Source organism: Corvus kubaryi, unplaced genomic scaffold, assembly GCF_017639235.1.
Source record: "Corvus kubaryi isolate FWS band 111438036 unplaced genomic scaffold, C.kubaryi_AGA036_p1.0 37392, whole genome shotgun sequence".
Classification (NCBI taxonomy): domain Eukaryota; kingdom Metazoa; phylum Chordata; class Aves; order Passeriformes; family Corvidae; genus Corvus; species Corvus kubaryi.
Genome location: NW_024581131.1, coordinates 5,727,180 through 5,746,540, shown reverse-complemented (window position 1 = coordinate 5,746,540; position 19,361 = coordinate 5,727,180). Strand labels below are relative to the sequence as shown.

General features: G+C 42.8%; 1 protein-coding gene across 15 annotated transcripts in view; it reads left to right on the top strand.

Annotated features, from left to right (window-relative positions):
• The window catches only part of BRSK2 (BR serine/threonine kinase 2), a 310,976-nt gene that overhangs the window by 284,108 nt on the left and 7,507 nt on the right, over positions 1–19,361 (top strand). For 11 of the 15 annotated variants that reach the window (XM_042038346.1, XM_042038342.1, XM_042038339.1 and 8 more), the window contains 4 exons: positions 445–568; positions 3,061–3,241; positions 3,875–3,964; positions 12,317–12,364. In XM_042038346.1, coding sequence (XP_041894280.1) covers positions 445–568; positions 3,061–3,241; positions 3,875–3,964; positions 12,317–12,364 — 443 coding nt within the window. The remainder of the gene's footprint in view (positions 1–444; positions 569–3,060; positions 3,242–3,874; positions 3,965–12,316; positions 12,365–19,361) is intronic. The other 4 variants (XM_042038343.1, XM_042038341.1, XM_042038352.1 and 1 more) reach the window with 1 other exon arrangement.

The following is a 19,361-nucleotide window of genomic DNA, read 5'->3' as shown; positions in this document are numbered from 1 at the left end:
CACCAAAAGAGTTGAAATTGGGTGGGAAGGAACTTAAATCTTTATGTTGCCAGGATCTGCATGTTGTCACAAGAAACTGAGAGATCCCTGGAGACAAACCAGAAACGTGTCCCCTGGTTTATATGTGCTTTGTATATGCAGTATTCGCTGGTATATTGGCTCAGTCAGAAGAGTTACCATTGCTCCTGATTTTTCATTGTTGGTGACACATGCTGCCAGAGTAAGGCTGTGTGGCCTGTCATTTCATCAGTTTTCACCAAGTGAAATGTCATTTTGGATGTTCTCTGATACTGTCTCCCACTTACTATTAGTAATACCATCACATCTGGAATGTCATCAAAACTTTCTCATGTGTTTTTTAATATTTTTTTCTAGCTAGGGGCATGTGGGAAATATGAAATAGTGTTCAATATTCTAAACAGCTCTCTCTTTTCGTCACATCAGGCTTGCCAAAAAATCCTGGTTTGGTAATTTCATCAACTTGGAGAAAGAAGAACAGATTTTTGTGGTCATTAAGGACAAACCCCTAAGCTCCATTAAGGCTGATATAGTCCACGCTTTCCTCTCGGTGAGTCACCTCAGCTGCCTCCAGGAGGCATCCCTCACTGGTCATTCCAGGATTCTGTGTTCCAAATGTTACTGGACAGGGGCTCGGCTCCTTCAAAAGCATCCTCTGTGAATCTAATTTGCATGGCCCACACTGGACTGTGTGTGAATTACTAACTGTAGATAATGCTCTCTAAGGTGAGAAAAGATTTCAGCCTTCTTGGCAAGGCCTCCAGGTTGTCAGAGTTCGGAATGCCACGGCAGTAGAGCACAATGCTGGCACAGTATCAAGACAGAGATTTGCTGCTTTATCAAATTAGCATTACAGTCACCGGCTGGGCAGCAGATTGGGTCTCCCTTTGCTGGGTATGCCCTCCACCACTTCAGCCTGACCAAAGGCCTGTCTTACATCTGCATTTGTTACTTTGAATCCCCACTTCAGTGCTATATGGCAGAAAGAATGATAATTTCTTCTGGTGTCCAGAGTATCAGTTGTTGCAGATGTGGTTTGTATACAGCCTAAGAAAAGAGAGGGAAATTGTCTTTTTTTCCTCTAGAAGGTCCTTCTCATTATCTAGAGGTACCAGTGACAAAAAGGTCAGCACAGCAAAGTTAATTTAAGAGGTTTTTCAGTTCAAGGTAGTCAACAACATAAATACACTTTTTCCAATAAAATTAAGAGAAGGAAAGTTAATTTCTTATATTGTTTGTTAAATTGATTTTTTTTTTCCACAAAATACTGAACTCCATTTCAATCTTTGTGATTCTGCAATGAACTTCTTCAAAAAAATCAGCCATAACCCTTGTTACTGTACAAGTGCACAAGGAGTAAATGCAGTACAGTAGTGGGCATCAGACACTGGTGTCCATCCCAGGTTGGTTGTAAAAAGCCATGTTACTGCATCAACTTCATGCATTTAGCTGTGCTTTTGGGTTTATATTGTGTAGTGTGCTCTACTGTCCATAATGGTGATCCTGTGCATACCCCATGGGTGTGGTTTAGGTGTGATGTAGGGATTTGTGTGCAAAACCAGTGAATCGTCTCTTACAGCAACATCCAAACTTAAATGCATTGTCATGGCCTGCTAATTAACCCCTTAAAGGTAGCTTGTCAAAGAACTCATCTTCATTTTTCCTCCTAAATTAGAGACCAGATTTCCAAGTAACTTGTTGGGGTTTTTTTTTAATCTGGTCCTTTATGAAGCAATAGATAGAATATGAGTATGTTGTTAAATTTTGGGGGAAAGTGTGGAAGGTAACTGCTTGAAAATTAGGAAGTTACAAAATTCCACCATGGTTCTGAATATCCAGATGTTGGATGATATCACAAAGCTTCTCAGAGTTGAGAAGATTGATAAAAGTTGTGGTTTGAGTGAGTTGTTTGCAGGCATGCTTTTTCTGTGGATATCCCAAGCACTTTTAAGTGTCTGCTCTGTGTCTTGATGTCTATTTGACATCATAGAATCACCAAGCAATTGAAGTTGGAAAGATCTTCCTCAGGAGGTCTCCTCAAAACAGGAACAGCTGTGAGATCAGACCAGGCTACTTAGGTGTTTTTTATATTCAGTTTTATATCCCACTGACTTTTCTGCCCACTGCCTTAATACCACTTTTTGCCCAGCAAAAGGCATTTCTCCTTGATGAGTAGGAAAAGAAAGACTGAGTGCATGAAGTTGAGCAACATGTGTGAATTCATAAGCATGTGTGGTGCCCTGTGGGAACCCAGAATGCAGAGAATATTTCTCTGCCTGTTTTGAAGGGTTCTATTCCCCTGGACAGCACTGACCTTCATCCATGGAGAAAATTGCCTACCCTTTGGAAAGAATTAGAATCTATACTGGTGTGAACTAGGTGATAGAATACTATTTAAGGTTGTCACAGGGTGAAAAATTTAGAGATTTTGGGTTTATTAATATAGTAAATAGATAAAAGCAAAAACCATCAAAATGGAGGATTGTTGTTGTTCTCCAGACCTTCTTCTTCTACTATTCCATATTCTGCAGTAGAAGTAGTTTGGGATGATTGGATAAAGAATTCCGCAGTTCCTGACTGCGTGACTAGATAACTGGTAGAAAAGTAAAAATAATGTACACTTTTAGTGACCATTGGTTAGTTTACCTTTAAAAAGCCTTGAGCTTTACTGCATTTTGCCTTTTGTATTTTTGCTCTGCTTCATGCTATGCTGTCAGCATGTGAATTACTGATAAGGTATAATAAACAACCTGAAGACTGAGAAAATACAGAAGTCCCGTTCCTCTCTGACTCCTGGCAAAGACTCTAAAAAGCCTCCCCCATCAAGGGAGACACAATTAAGATGTGGCCTGCATCAGTGCCCAGCAACCTACACTCTTACTGAGTCCACAAGAACACTGTACATTACAAATTCAAGACCAGAAGCAAATCTAGCAAATGTTATTAATTCTGGAAATGTGTGTTGTTATAAACAGAATTTTGCAGAATTTTTTCTCCCTTTATGCACTGCTTCTACTGTCTGCTTCTACCAACCTCTTGCAGATCCCAAGTCTCAGTCACAGTGTCATCTCACAGACAAGTTTCCGTGCAGAATACAAGTCCACAGGAGGTCCTGCTGTCTTCCAGAAGCCAGTGAAGTTCCAGGTGGACATAACATACACAGAAGGGGGAGAGGCGCAAAAGGAGAACGGGATCTATTCTGTCACTTTCACACTCTTATCAGGTAACCATGGCAAAGCTCTAAAATGGGTGCAAGCTGGCTTAGAGGCCTGCAAATTGCTGTGCCAGAGGAAAAAATATAACTGACTGAACTTTTCAAGGGCAAATTCAGTCAGGGGCAAGGAGGACATCAGGAAAAAAAATGGTGTTGGTAGTGATGGAAATGCAGGGAGGGAAGGAGATTCCCAAAGAGGTGAAGTTGGCACTGCCATGATTAGTGCTAAAATGGCTGTTCTGTGCACCAGTTTTGGGGTAACTCATGGTACTGGCTCCCTGTTTCATTCAGAAGTCCCAGAGTCACAGCTGGGCACTGTGAGACCATAGTTTCTTCCTTCTGACAGAAACATGCACTCACTCTTTTCCTGTGGGTGGCCACATGCACCCCACAGAGGGGTCGCAACAAAGAAACAGACCCCCCCCACCTTTTCTGTCTTTACAAAAGGAGCCCTGAAGCCCTCCCTCCTCCTGTTGAGTCCAGCACACCATAGTCCCTTTGGCTGAAGGACAGACACACATTCAGGACATGCCTGGAGACAGGACTGAGGGGAAGATGCTTGTGATCCTTCCCCTGCAGCTTTGTGTGTGCGCTTGGCTCCCGTTGCTCTCACAGCCACTTGTGCCTCTTGTCTCCTCACAGGTCCAAGCCGTCGCTTTAAGAGGGTAGTAGAAACCATTCAGGCACAGTTGTTAAGCACACATGACCAGCCTTCAGTGCAGCAGTTATCAGGTAAGTGGCTTCTACTGTCCAGCACCTTCAGCAGGGACAGGAATGTGAAACGCCTCTCGTAGCTGGAGGCTGAGGGAGGCCATCCCTCTGATCACAGCAAAAACCGAGCTCCATTCAGACAGAGCAGTAACTCCCTGCACCCACCCTACTCCTCCCTTTCTCATTCCCACTCCAGTGCTCCCAGCGCATTCCCCAGTTGAACAGCTTCTGCCCACCACCCGCCCAAAGAGCCATTTGCCCACTTCTCCATCAAAAGCTGCACCATCAATAGATCTTCCAGATTTTCTCCAGCTCTAAAATCTCCCAGAGAAGGGACGTGCTCTAGAGGATACTTGATTTTCAAACCCTTCAGGCATGCTTTAGAAACCTCCAGATTCAGAGGGTCCCAGAACAAACTTGAGAGCTACTTTTAACTTAGCCGTTAACATATGGTCAGAAAGTGGTTAATAGTTTCCAGCAGTGTGATCAAATTCTCAATACCATGGGTAGCACAAATTATATACTAAGGTTCTGCAGAAGCTATATTTTATCTATTTGAAAAGTAAATTTCAATTCCTCGTGGTGGTAGAGAAAGCCTTACGTGTGTGACCCTGTGCAATGACATCAATCTGGATGTGCAGGCAGCCTGAATTGATAATACAGAAACCAGCCTCATCCCATCGTTATGTAGCAGGTGTTCACTCTGAACACTGTAGTGGTTGTACACACACACACAAAATCTCAGTGGTAACGCTTCTATCCTCTAAAAGGACAGAACAAAGAAGAAGGTAAAAGTTGAAAGTTTAAGGCAGATAAGCTATTGGGAATGTGTCAAGGCAGGAAAAATAGGGGAAAGAGGAAAGAATGTGCAGACCCTGGGAATAAATAAATAGGAGCAAGGTGGAGAGCAGAGGCTGCAGCAGAAGACAGTGAGACAGGAGGAGTGGGAGATGAAAAGGAAGTAAATAAATATTATACTTTAGAGCCAAATTCTGTTCTTGACCCTTGTGTGAACAAGCCAAGACAAAAGTGGGGGAGTTAAGTTGGCATTGAATCCTACAGTTAAGTCCCAGATGTCCTTGGCTCATTGCACACGTGGGTTACATCCTTCTGGTCTAACAGTGTGGCTTTAGCATCCAAAGATAAAATAGCTCCATCTAGAAGTGTATGTGCCTAGTACCTGACAGAGGAATATGCTCTGTTTAGTGTCCACTTTGCTTTTGGCCTCCAGCACTGCCTGACCTGCTGCATGCTGGAATGCAATGGTGACCAGCACATGGGTTATCCTGTTCAGGAGCAGGGAAAACAAGGACACTATAACTATGGCTGATTCAGGTTTTGCTGTCTGGACTTTTCACATTAAGTCAAACTCAAGGAAGCAGCCAGAAATTTCTGCCAGCCCTTCCTCTTGGGAAATGCTGGGGCTAAGTGGGAGTGAGAGGAATTAGATAGAAAAGCATCCTTTAAACGTATTTCATATTACTCCTGAATATGAACAATATTCAAGCATTCCTTGTTTTGTAGGGAATGAAGTGAGGAAAAAATGGTTTAAAAAGTGAATAACTTGATGATCTCTCTTAACTTCTTCACCCTAATATGTGTTAGCTACAGAGGCTCTATAGAAATACTTGAACCCTCTTGCACACTGGCATGTGAAGCAGGATATCTCCCTAAGAAAGCCACTGTTACAGCAGTAATAAAAACCATTCATCTGACTAAGACTCAGGAAAATGTTTTCGGAATACTCTGCTGTGACAAATGTGTCTGACTTACAGTTTTGCTCTGGTTCTGGAATGGAAAAGTTATATTATTTCTACTGCCTAAAGCTACATGAGAGCATATTGTTTTAGCAGGGAGACCCCAGCCTGACCTCTAAGGCCAGAGTGGAACAGGTAACTCCACATGGAGTAAAAACAAAATTATTGGTCTCTTAAAATTTAAAAATGAGAATTCCCTTGGCTGGGGACTTAGCAAGGCAAGACAGCTCATGAGACAGAGTGCCAAACTGTTCTGTATCACACCACCTGACCTGATTAGGAATATGCACGTCTCTTGAAAATGAGAGAAGTCCACCTGAAAATTTTAGGTTGGAGCAGCATACAAGAAAAAGAGAAAAGGAAGGGAAGGGAAATAAAGAGATCGTTACCAAAAAAGAGACAACCTTTGCATCAAAGTAGGGTGGCCCAATAGTTCACATCCCCAGCCACTGAGAGTAAGGGGCAGAAAAGGGATGAAGGACAGCCCCAGTTCACATCCAGAACCTTGCTTAGCTGGGTGTCTGGTCGGAAACGTGTGCAAAATCTTCCTAGAAATTGCCATGGAATTAATCAGCATTTCTCACTAGAAACAAGGCAAAGTCTTCTCTGTTTCTCTTCTCCTCCCATATTCCCAGCTCTGAACACCATGTAGGGATTATGGTGGTTGGGCCCTGTTCAGGTTCATGGTTTGAGGATGCTGTGTAGGCAGTCCACTACTGGAACAGATTGAGCTCACCTTCACTTAGACTCTCCTCCTCCATGGCTCTGAGCATGGTGCTGTCTCTGACCAGCAGCACTGGTTCAGCACTGGAGCTTTTCCTAGCTCCTTGTGCACAGACACATCCTATGTGTGATTGTCTCTCCTGCCTTACAGTTCTGATGCTGTTACAGGTGGGGTGATGAAAACAATCTCTGCAAGGTGCATGCATGTAAAGGGAGACCTGCAGAAGGGGGAGATTTAACGAACTCAGTATAAAGCAGAACAGCAAGGACTAATGAACCTATGGCAGTGAGGGTCATTCTCTCTGCTGCCCCTCTGATCTGCTGTGCAGCATCCCAGCCCCCTGAGCCGGCCTGCCTGGGTTTCAGAATGCATTTTCTTCTTTTTCATTCCTTCAGCTCACAACAGTGTTTGTAGATGTCATGTTGCCCATGCATCTCTGTGTGTGTGTGAGCCTGTTACGTACCCGATTTAGGCAGATGTGTTTCTGTGTCACACTTGAGCACCCTATAATATCCCTTCCTCCATATATCCTCTCATTCACTTCAATTTTTCCTTTCTAAGACTGGCTGTGCGTATTTCTTCTGGCATACTCTGAAGCAGGAAAATAGATTCCCTCCCCTACCTGAAAAGAAGTGTAAATAAATGAAATCCATTCCAAAAGTTAATGTAATGCTTCTAAAATCCACTGTCTAGATGGACAAATTCAGTGCAACATATCCGCTTTGTATCCTGATGTTTCAGGACCTCTGTGCCATAACTGCTGAGACAATACGAGGTCTAGGACTCATGACTTGCATAGAACAAGTAGATAGGGATTGATTGTTCATTTTTTATTCCTAATGAAAGAAACTAGAGGCCAGCCTAAGATAGTGGAAGCCAAGTACCAAAAAAGCCATTGGAAAGCGTGTCTTCATGTAATCTAGAACTGGTGGAACCCCTCGCTGAAGCAGGTTCTGAATGTGAGGAGCTTACAGATGCTCATCTTCCCTTGAGTATTTCTTACTCGCAGGGAAGCTGGATAACTCCCTGCACAAAAATCTTTATGGGTTTGCTAAACAGAGAAACCACAGCAGGCTCAGGAAATCTCTGACCTGACAGTGGTGAGTGAGGCACTGGTAGGAGGAAATGTTCTGTATGCTTGGCCTGCTCTTTCACTCCTGCATGTCTATGGGGCTGCTGATAGAGACAGAACCAGATCACAGATCACAGAATATTCTGAGCTAAAAAGGACCCACAAGGATCATCAAGTCTGACTCTCAGATGGTTTTGAAAGCTCTGAACCAGAATAGTTGTCCATGTGTTTTTGTTACTGGTATCACAGAAGCCATTATGCCCAGTGAGACCATGAAAGGACCCCTTTGGGATCAAGAGGGTGTCTCACTGTCTGTGAGAGCAGTCAGCCTTGTCTCTAGTCCATGAATGGCTCCATCCAGGGCCCTTATACTCAGAATCTCTGCTTAGGAAGTCCCTGGGCAGACCACCCTTTGCTGGGATAAAAGGATCTGTCTCCATGGAGGACGGTATCTCAGATTTGTCCCTTTGTTTCAGCCCAGCACTCTTTCCATTAAATCATCATCTGTTTTTCTCTGATGCCTTTGCACGAAAGAGTAATAGTAGCAGCTGGTGAATAGGGACATGCAAAAGCCATCTGTGATCGTTCACAGGGTAGGAATTTTTATTTCCCTAATATTTTCTTGCTTCTCTGAGCTCTGGTTTTTAGTATGGGGTGCTACATATTCGGATTTTTTCCCATTTTCCCATGTTCTGGGCAATCAGCAATACTGAAATAACCTTTATAACTTCTTGGTAAAAGCTTTTCTATTTCCTTATTATATTTATTGTCTTCAATTGGATTTTAACCATTGACATCTCAAAGTTCAGAGCATCTCAGTGTTACTGCTGGAAGTGCCTTTCATCAGCATAAACAAGTGTTTAGAGACCATATACAGCTTCAAAACAGGGCAGTGCAAATTCTTGCTAGAGCACTGATCTGTGAATTCCAGGTATTTTATGGCTCACAAGAGCTGCAGGCTGGCAAATTGCTACCAAAAAAAAATAGTAAGAAACCTACAGTTTCCAAACGTGTGAAGGATTTTATCAAGATGGAAAAGGGAGTAAGGAGCAAATGAAGTGCTTTGCAAGGTAAACTTCCAGCTGCAGACTCAAAACAAGGATGCTGCAAATGCCAGTTTGGAATTGGATTGCAGGTCAGTTTTTCTGGGGTTCATTCAGGTCCCAAGTTTCTCGTGTTTCCTGCAATCTTGTGTGAGCCTTTATGTCTTACACTCTTACAGTGTCTGGGGTAATGACTTCATCTTGCTATCAGAGTTCCACCTACAAGAAGTGCCTGTAATGCCTGGTTGGATTGGCAGAGCACTGTGTTTTTGCTAAACAGCTTTAGTATTATTACTCAACAGCCTTCATTAAAATTAACTGAAATAGTTACTGGTAGTCCAGAAATAAAGCATGTAGAAAAAAGTCCAAGCTCTCCAGAGTTTTGATAGGAAAACAGAGAATTTCAAATAAGCACAAAAACACTGGGGAATTTCAATCTGCATGATAACTGCCTTGGACCAGAGGAGCTGGTGGCTCCCTTGACATCATCTCCCTTAATGGAAGTGTTTACTGGGGACTATGAGCATCTGGCAGAAGCTGCTCAGTGCTTTCTGCGATCCAGCCCTGGATTTGGAGATCTCAGAGGAGCAGCTGTTTGCGTGAGATTTCCCAGGCTGGAACAGGCCTCAAACTCAGAGATATCAGAAGCATCACAAACCAGGCAGCTTCCTTGTGAAATTTATGTAGGATAGAAATTAAAGAATAGAAAATTGGGAAGGAAAATTCCACAGACCACTAATAATTTTTGATGCATTCAGAGCTTCTTTGGCCTTTTGAAGGGAGGTCTTATTTTAACCAAAGCATTTGCTGTCTGCTAATGAACTGGGTGTCATTTATGAAGGAGTCTTGGTCAAATCCAAAGTGTGAGTGACTTCCAGCAATTCCTATAAAATAAGGAATTGCCTTATCATCAGAAGGATTGAGACCTGACACTGCCACCATGTTTCAATTAAAAAATTAAACAGGACACATTAAAAATGCAGTTACATGACCCATCAGTGCTTCTCAGACAGTTAAAAGCCTTTGGACCCTGGCTTTATTCACTTCTCGTGACACCTGGATCCCACAGTCACTGGATTATGGATTACTATCCATGAGCAGAAGCTGACAGGCAAGAATATAAGACTTTCTAATTAGAATGAAAATTCTACTTTAAAATGATAGAATACTTTATCACATAGAGTATTTACTAAAGCAGATGTTACAATATGATGGAAATGAAAGAAGTATTAAAGTAATTATTATAAAAGAGAAGCTGAAGACACAGTAGCACTGTTAGTCTTTCAAGTGATGCAGTATGAGCTGGTATGCTCATACTGTCTCTGCCTTAGGAATTGGGGAAAAAATCTGATGAGGTATTGGAAGGACACTACAAATAAAAATAAACTCCTGTGCAGTTCCTGGGACTAGCCCTGATAATATAGAGAATTCAAAGTATAGTTATACATAAAAATTTTAAGAAAGATAAATGAGAGGTTTTATTAGGGTCCCTTTGATTTTTTTCTGAGGTCTCATATTTCAAAAAATTTTCCCTATTCATCAAAACTAATTCTATAACATGCAAATTTACTTTTTTGGGAGCAGAATGGGGTCCAGAGCCCAAGATATTATGCTGTCAAAAAGTCTCTGTTACAATCCTTTTTTTGTGTGTAGATCTATCAGCTTGTATTCTAATCACACAACTAATGTATGTAGACCTGTGGCACCATTGGCTTTAAATACTAAGGACAGCTGTGCTGACTGCAATTGACTTAGGAAAAAAGGCAGTATTAACTTAAGGAGACATGATTACTTTTTAATTTGTTAAAATGAAGAATGAAACAGAAATACCAATTTCAAGAGGATCTTGGTAACCAGCCAGTTTACTTGCTCTGACATTATCCAAATACTACCTTTTGTTTCCAGACTTCTTACTGTGTGGCCACTCAGTCTGAATACACTTGAGGGGAAAAATCCAGGTGTTGGAGGTGGGAGTCCGAAAAAGTCTTCTGGTCATATTTGAGATTTTCTTTGCTCTTATGTGTTCTTTCAAACCTAGGTTCTGCTAATGGTTGTGCGAATGCTTTGGGGTCTACCACTATAGACCTTCATCACACTGCATTACAGCAAGGGGTAGGTGACTCTGAGGGGGCTGGACAGGAACCACTAAAAGGCATGAGACAACAAAGTTCTCCAAGTTAATAAAGAAAAAAAATGATACAGACCCATGAGTGTGAAGTCATTGACTCGAGCAGCAGCTGTAGGCACTTCTCAAACCTGCTAGGCATCTTCAGGAGAAATGTGTTTTGGGGGCTTAGTCTGCCCTCACTCTGCCAGACCAGCCAATGAATTTCAAAGGCAGGTAAACTCCTGGCTTCTCTGACACCTCTTTTATGTTGTTCCAGGTCTGGAATGCTCTCTTCTCCTTCACCTCTGTCCTTTTTCCCCTTTATCTTTCAGTCTTGTGTCTTTCTGGGAGAACTTCCATGGGTATCATCTCCCACTGACTTCTGCCAGCCCACCTTTAGCCTTGGAGATGGAGAGCATGTAACCACTGCTTAGATGCTTTGGCCAGTGTCACTGGACCAAGCAGCTGCCCTCTCTACTCCATGCTTTCCCAGATGATCTATGCAGCACAAGCCTGGCTGCATCAGAAGAGATACATATCCATGCTCTTCTAGCATGGGCTCAGCTCACCCAACCGTATCCAGCACCCCTTCCCCCTCTTATGAAATTACTTTTCCCAATATTTAAGGGGAGGAATGCTGGGAAATTATCTTTCCCTCTGTCTTGCAGGCTTTATAGCAGATAAGGAGGAGGAAATTAGGGATTTTCAGCATATGTGTGCATGTTTCCAAGAAGCCTATTTCTTGAATACCCAAGTGTTCATCAAGAGCCCAGGCAAGAGGAGATCTGAGATTGATCTGAGTGCTTTAACTGGTAGCCACCTGCTCAGGAGTGACTACTCCACATTGCCCAGGGACACAGTGATTTAGATCCCAAATGCAAGGGAATCCTGGTTGACAGCAGCAGATCTGGCTTGCCAGCAGGTTCCACATGAAAGTGTCCAGCTGGGCTGGTCCTTTTGTTTTAAAGCTGACATGTGGAGCTCCTTCTGCTTGTTGCACCTGAGTAAGAAGCACCCAGAGGCTGTGGCAATGGAGCTATACACAAAGTGAACAGTACTGTCTTAGGGCCAGATTCTGCCACCCTTTCCAGAAGTACTTCTATTGCCTGTGAATACTGACCTTGAAAGCAAGACCAGTCAGAGATTACACTTGAATGAGAGAGCGTTAGGTTGAAACTTTGACATTATCCTTTGGGGTTTAAAAGATGGGTTTGAGCCATACAAGTAGCCTCACTCCATGTCCAATAGCACAGTGCTAGATTTCTTCCCTCTCTCCAGGTTTTTGATGTAGGTATATGAGCTGGCTGAACATTTCCTGGCTGTTGCAGGCTAATTTGCAAAGCTAGCCAGGTGAAACACTGTGTTCAAGGCTTTTAGTTTGCTAATGTGGTGGCAGAGTATTTCCCACATCTCATAAATACCTGTAGCTACAATAAAGGGGTGAGTGGAGGCAGCAGTACTGAAGCAGCTCCACTCTCAGTCACAGGGCCAGGTTGGCACTGGCATAGAGTGGGTGGCAGAATTTGGCCTGGGTTGTGGAAACACCAAGATGTGTGTATGTTTCCTGCTTCAGGTAATAATGTGCTAAGTTACTACTTTATGCACAGAGGTGTGGAAACCTTTTTTTATGTTTTTCCCTCCCTCCCTCCTCTTTCCGTTCTATGATCCAGACACCACTAACTGTATGGAGTTGATGACTGGCAGACTTTCCAAATGTGGTAAGAACTTCCTTCCCTTCTGCCTTTTCACCTTCCCCAGCCCCTGCTGAGCAACATAATAATGCGCCGTCCTGTCCTGTTGCACCTCTTCCCTTCCCTATCCCTGCTCTCCCACGCTCTTTTCAAGACTCCCCACCCTGTAACAACCCCCTATGTCTTTCACTCACCTGGAGGACACAAGCACATATCCCTTTTTCTGTTCCTCCCCATCCATGTACAGATGCACAGGCTCCACCACAGCTTTCCCCTTCATAGCACAAACGTGTGGTGTTACACTTGAGATACCCTCTCTCACTGTAACCCAGGCCAGTGATTTTCTTTTTCTTTCCTGATTTTTTTTTCCTCTTTTCTTTACTTGCTGCTGTTGATTCATGATTCTTCAGTCCCTTTTCTGCAGTGAAGCTGAATGCTGCCCTGCTAGCTGCTGTCTCCCTTGGTTTCCTGCTATTTGTTGAGACAGGAATGCTGTGTTATTTAATTCCATTTTGCATCCACCCCCTTCTTCCCCAGATGTCCTTGGGGTATGACCCTTTTAAATTCTTCATAAGACATACTGCAAATTATGTCAGACACTTAGCTAATGTAAACTGTCATAGTTCCAGTCTGGACTTGGGGAAGGATGTTGTGTCTCTAGCTGGAGGAGTAGTGAACCTACTGAAGATTTGGAATTTTGCTAGGAAGAAAAAAAAATTCTGGAAAACTTGCAGCTCAGCTTGCTTGGGGTCACATGAATTTTGGTTAATTTGTCCCTAGCCTTCCCTCCCCTCTGTGCACACACGGACTGTATTCTTTCTTTCATTACTTGTGCCCCTACTCACTGCTCCAAATACAATAGTGGAAATACCCAAATACTGTGAGAGATGTTTTTCTCTTATTATTCATGTCTTGTACAGAAGGATTCTGTGTGAGAGAACTCTGTTCTCTTTAGATTTACATCCTGGTATCTAGGTTGAGTTCAGATACCTCTGTGAAAGGGAAGAGTTGGGGAAGCGTTCACTGAGCTGGTGCTGCTCTCCAGCTGGACCTGCAGCTCCTGCGCCATCCCTTTGTTAACTGAAGAAAGTTGTTCTGGAGTTGTTCTGGAGTCTGTAACCATAAAGGGAAGTTGTCATGGTGGAGATAATATTAGGTTTATGCATGTGTGACTGAGGCAGAATTTGGCCTGTTTCCTGTGCTTCAGACAATCTCTTTCCCTTAAGTTGCAGCTTTGCTGGCAGGAGTTCTTCCTTTGCTCTGAAAGGGGCTCATTTGAATTCTTAGGTGACTTTTCTGATCTCCTCATGAAGACTCATTTCAGACCTTCAGCTTCTTGAAGGCATCAGACAGCAAATCCCTCTTCTTCCTCAAGACTTTGTTTCTTGTCTGGATCTGGCATTCACATCATGCCATGCTGATTCTGCTGATTGCTTGCAAGTTAATTGAGCTATAGAGATAACCAGCCAGTACCCTGCATTCTCTAGATAGAGAGCATCACTGCTCACTCACAGTTCATGCAGGCCCTCCAGCTGTCACTGTGTCAGCAGCAATCCAACAAGGGACAAAGAGGACAAGGTGAAGGCCAGCAGGGAGACTGTTTTGTGGCAGCTACAGCACAGACAGAAGACACTCAGAGAAACAGAGAGAGAGAAGAGACAGGATGGCCTGTAGGGGTTTAATGGAGCTGCTTCCTTTAAATCACACTGCAGTTGGTGACCTCACAAACAGTATACAGTGCTGCACCATGCTGAATTCCACCCTCCTGTATGAGTGAAGAGCTGTTCCATGTGCTGGAGCTCACCCATGGTTTAGACAGGGGAGTGACAGGGAACAGTGTGAGCCTGTTTAGCCTATTTCTGGCAAATCATCCTTCTGTGGTTCTGAAGATCAGAAACCCATGTGACGGTGGCAAAATGTTCATCTAGTAATAACAAGTAGTGTATGAAAAACTGTATTCTCCGTGGGGTTTGACCTCGTAGTTGCTCCGTATTCTGACAGTGGGCACAGGAGGTCATTCTTGCAAAAGGAGTTAACACTGGAGCAGGAAGAGCTAATCAGGTTCCTTATGCCTGACTCAGCCATGTGAAAGCTCTGGTGGGAATGAGGAACGTTTTCACCCACTATAAACCACTGAATGTTGTAATTAACAGCAAAGCAAATTTGCTTAGTCCTTTAAATGTTATCTCATCTTCTGCTATCAGTGGTCATCAGTCTGAGAAGTGATTTTTCATACAGCCACTGGCACTGAGAAACAAGTTAATGTTGAACAGCTGAGGTATGTCACAGGAGCTGCCAATATCCAAATGACACAACTGCTGCTGCATCAACCCTACCTGTGCAAACTAGAAAACCGCTGCCAACTCGTAGTATTTCACAATAGAAGAAAAGAATTTGGCTCATAATAAATTGAAATGCATGTTGGGGTGAAATATTTTATGTTTCCACCCATCTCAGCGGGGCATTGCTGTTGTCAGAAAGACTAGATTGGTTTCTGTGAAGTCTGTTCATAAGATTATGTTTACCTTGTAAAAATTAAAATATTTGCATACAAAATGCAGCTGTAACCTGAAAAACGTCTACAGGAGTGATACTTTAGCTGATCTATTCCTGTGTGTATTCCGAGCCAAATCAGTTTAGTGACGAATAAGCTTTACCACTTTATGTGCTGCCATTAAGCCTTATAAAATCAGCACAGCTGTAAAAGAACAAGCTGGATTCTGTTTCTTTTGAAGCAGGATTGAGAGAACAGTTTATTACCATCTAATCTGGTATTTATGTCTATCTCACTGAAAAATAGGTTGTATAATTAAGGTTCCAATAGGTTCTGCAGAGCCTTTACATTAAAAATAAAAATCAAGATAATACATAAACTGAAAAGCCCTCCAGCTTCAACCACAAAGCTGGGAATTAGAAAGCAAATATCATTCATTGTATATTGAATACATTGGATCTGTAGCTGTTGATACGCACCACGCAGAAGCCCACAGTGGCACTTCAGTAGTCTTTGGTCAGGAAAGAGTCTCTCTTCACAAACTTTAGTGCCTTCAAGTCTTTCATGTGGTGAGCTGAGAATTTCTTTGGATGATTGGTTCCATAGTAGGGCTGGTACATAGCTTTTGATAGCTCCCCTTCCCAGCCATTCCCAGTCTTTTGGAGTCCTTGGTAAGTATGTTGTGCCAAGGTGCTTGCTGCTGACAGGAAGCTCTGAAAAGCCTGCCTTATCCTCCACTTTACCTTCTGAGATTAACCCAGAAAGACCATAAACTTCCCAGTCTCCACACTGCCACTATTGGAGGATGAATTTTACTTCTAAGTAATGCAATTTTTGCTTGTTATTCTCCATCTCTGATGATTCTCAATAAAGTCTTCAGTTACATCAGTGGCACTATCATGGAAAGAGGGTGATGCTAAGAGAAGGTTAGTATGGATAACTACTGCAGCTCCAGTCAAATCATGCTGTCATGTTAGGTACTGCACAACCATACATTCCTGCAAAATCCTAGACCCTGTGCAAGCTGCAAAGAAGGCCTTGTGTTTACTTTTAAGTATTTATCTTGTATTGCTGCTTACAATTGAAAACCTGGATTCCTGGCACCAGAGTTAAACAAAGCTTTTTGGTTCTTTGTGCGTACAGTGGCCATCACCAAAATGATCTGATCAAACCAAAGCACAGCAAATCCACTTGCCTTTCCTATCTCTCCAATGTATCTCTCTCAGAGCTTTTGCTTCCAGTGTTTAGGACTTTACATTTTTCCTATTCAGAGCCATCTGATCTTGTTGGCCATGGCCAGTCATCCTCTGCAGACAGAGAACCACGCTGCAGTAAAGGCTTCTCTTTGTAGCTCCATGCAATCACAGTTTGATTCATACAGACACAAGCCCATGTCAGTAGCATCCCAAGCTACTTGAGAAGTTAGGAAACATTTCTGTAGTTTCAAACTGGTTACATCACATTTGGGTTGCAATTGCAGCCTGTAGTTTTGTGAGTGCTTATTTAAGAGTCTGTTTTTGTTTTTAGTAACAGCAGCAAATACCTGGACTTGGTGTTCTTGGAAGTGATCCTGACCCATGTTGGCATTAATTAGAGTAATCCTGCTTCTCACAAAGTAGCTGTTTGATGGAAGAGGAGGTTGGTGATTTGCATCCAAAAAGTTGCAACTGTTGGCAGAAATATTGGTGTCAAAACCTGCAGGAAAAAAACATAGGCTGCCCTCCCAGCTGAAAGGCTCTTCTCAGCACTGTCACACCATGAGGTGGTCAGAACAATGGGTTTTTATTAACATTCCTGAAAAATGTGCTGGCTCCTGGTTTTTCTGACCATGGCTGACTCTCCAGTTCAAATTGTGACCCAGCTGAGAGACAAAAGGAAGAAGACCCACCTGAGAGATCACATACTCATTCAAAATGGGTGGATTGCAATAAGTAAGATAATTCAGTGGTTCTAAAGAGTTCAAGCCAGGTTTACCAGTTATCCCTGCCCATTCTGCCAGTATCTTTTGCTGTCCAAAGGAATGGCTGACTCCCACATACTGTAGTTGTATGTAGTCTTCAGTCTAGTGTTACACTGGGGAGACATTCCTTTTCCACTTCATGCCTCATGATTTTGCCCTGTAGAAGAAGGTAGCCACAAAAAAAGGCAACTTGGTACTAAAAATTAGTCCAGATATATTGAACTGTTTCATGTCAGATCCTATTGATTCATGTCAGATCCTATTTTGACAGCTATGGTTAGATTTCTACTATCCAATACAAGATCTTTTCCTCTTTCTCTGTAATAAAAATATCTAATATAGAAAACACAGATATCTCACTCTTAATTAAGATCACAGTGCTTTATTTATGATAGCCGGTGTTCCAGGAGGCTACATGGAAATACTTGTTTGCTGTACTAAGCTAAGTTTGAGATGGCCTTCCCAGAATATTAGATCATATTTTGAAGTGATTTATTCAGTGGAGATGGGGAACCAACATTTCAGCAGCATGCACAGGTCATCTCTCTCCTTAGGAACAGGTCAAAGAACTTGAAACCCATAATATAATATGTGAACATCCATCTGGCAGGAAAGATCAAAATTGAATTATTAAGTGCTAATACATTTCTGACATTTTTATAGGCAAAAAAAATTGGAATAAAGCTGCAGAAATCTCTAAGAGAATGGGTAGCAACAATTCTATCATTTGCTGTGGCTTTACAGGTGTGGGTCATCAGGTTCCCTTTTCAGCACATACTGTGCAGGCAGATCTGTATAAAAGGACAGGCAGATACAAAAAATTCGTGGGCTTAGACCTTTACTATTCAATTTGCCAGAAGAGCATGACTCCACAACGGAATCTGGCATCTTTTCATCCCACCACTATCCTTGCCTGCTCTTTCAGTGCCACCAGCTGTCCAAATGAATGTATGATTCCCTGCTCTCCATCATCATGTCTCCTTTTTTGAACATTACGTGGTGGTGCTGGATTGGCCAGAGCTTCTCATCAGTAACAGACACGTTTGGTTTCTGATTCCTTACTCATGCCTTGGCTCTGCAGGAGGCAGCAGCAAGGAAATGGGCCTCATCCCTTCGGGGCTTTGCTGCCCGTGTTCACCATTCCTTAACTCATTACCCCAGAGCTACCTGTCTCAGTAATACTGTCTGTGAGGAGAGGCTGAACGGGATCTCAGCTTCTCTGTGTGTTTATGAGAGTGAGAGAAAAAATGTGTAAGATTGAGGTAGAATGGCCATCTGGATGCTTCTGGCTAGACACAAATATTGGTCCACCCTCCTGCAGAGGAGATGGGATGTTTTATGGGAGTAAGAACAAGGATGGGTCAGGTTGGTTGTTCAGGTCTGCCCAGATGGGTAGCAACTGGAAGTTCCTACCTGCTGGTGGCATGGATACCTGTGCCAATGCTGTGTGTAAACTTGAGTAGTTCCAGTTCTGCAGTAGTTCTGCAGTTTGTTTCTGCAGACACTGTTCTCAGTTGGCATTTTTACTGGCAGAGTCTAAGGACTCTGGAAAGTAAGTCACCTTTCCCAGCTGCAGTTCAGGTTTCCTGCCAAGAAACTGGAGTTGTTCCCTGGACTGTCTGTCAGTAGTTAGTGAGCTGGGTGAGGCATCTGTCTCATTTGGATTTGTACAGTGCCTAGGCTGGGGTCTCTTCAGTCTGGAGGGAGACTCCTACATGATACTACAACTAAACGAAGAGGAATGGGCCACTTCATCTTTCTGTCATCCCTTTCACTGCATATACTCTTGCAGTGAGTTCTATATTTTAAGTCATTTGTTTCTGAAGGCAGAAGGGACTCTGCCAACAGAAACCGAGCAAACAGACAAAAAAATGCCTCATCTTAACAAAGAGGGCTAGAACTCTATAAAAGTAGCAAAACGGATATGAAAGGAAATGGATTATCACCCATTAAGAGAGTGTTTTAATGCTTTATGTGAAAGAAGTTGGATTTTTGTTACATGGTTCACTGAAACCACAGCTGCTATCAAAACACAGAGCAACCTAGGGATGAAAAAGACAAGGGCTAAAGAGTAAGGAATAAGTATAGGAAGAAAACCTCAGTAGCAGAAGCAGGCAGAAGACAATTAGGAAGGATGTGAAAGCAATAAGGGAAGAAATAAGAGAAGTCAGGTTGAGAAAAGGTGTCTCTTCCCAATGGAGACCTATGTTTTCCAATTCACTTTCTCCCAAAGCCCAAGATAAATATGCAGAAACCCAAAATATCTCAGGCCATACAGAAAGAAAAGGTAGAGGATAATCCCACAGATGGCATATTTGTTTTGTGCAACTTTTGTGTTCAGCACCACAAGGATTAGTGCATTAACAATACACAGACTTCAGAGAGATGGTTTCACAGATGAAGGAAGTGCCTCTGGGTTTGCTTCTGTGAAGTCAATGGGAATGTTGCTATTTGCTTCAATGAAAGGAGGGCCTTATCTGACTGTCTTAAAAACGTTACAAAAAGCAGACTTGAATCAGTAACCAAAGCCTCCATGCTTGTCCTGAACCTGCTTGTTCACCACCTCCTGT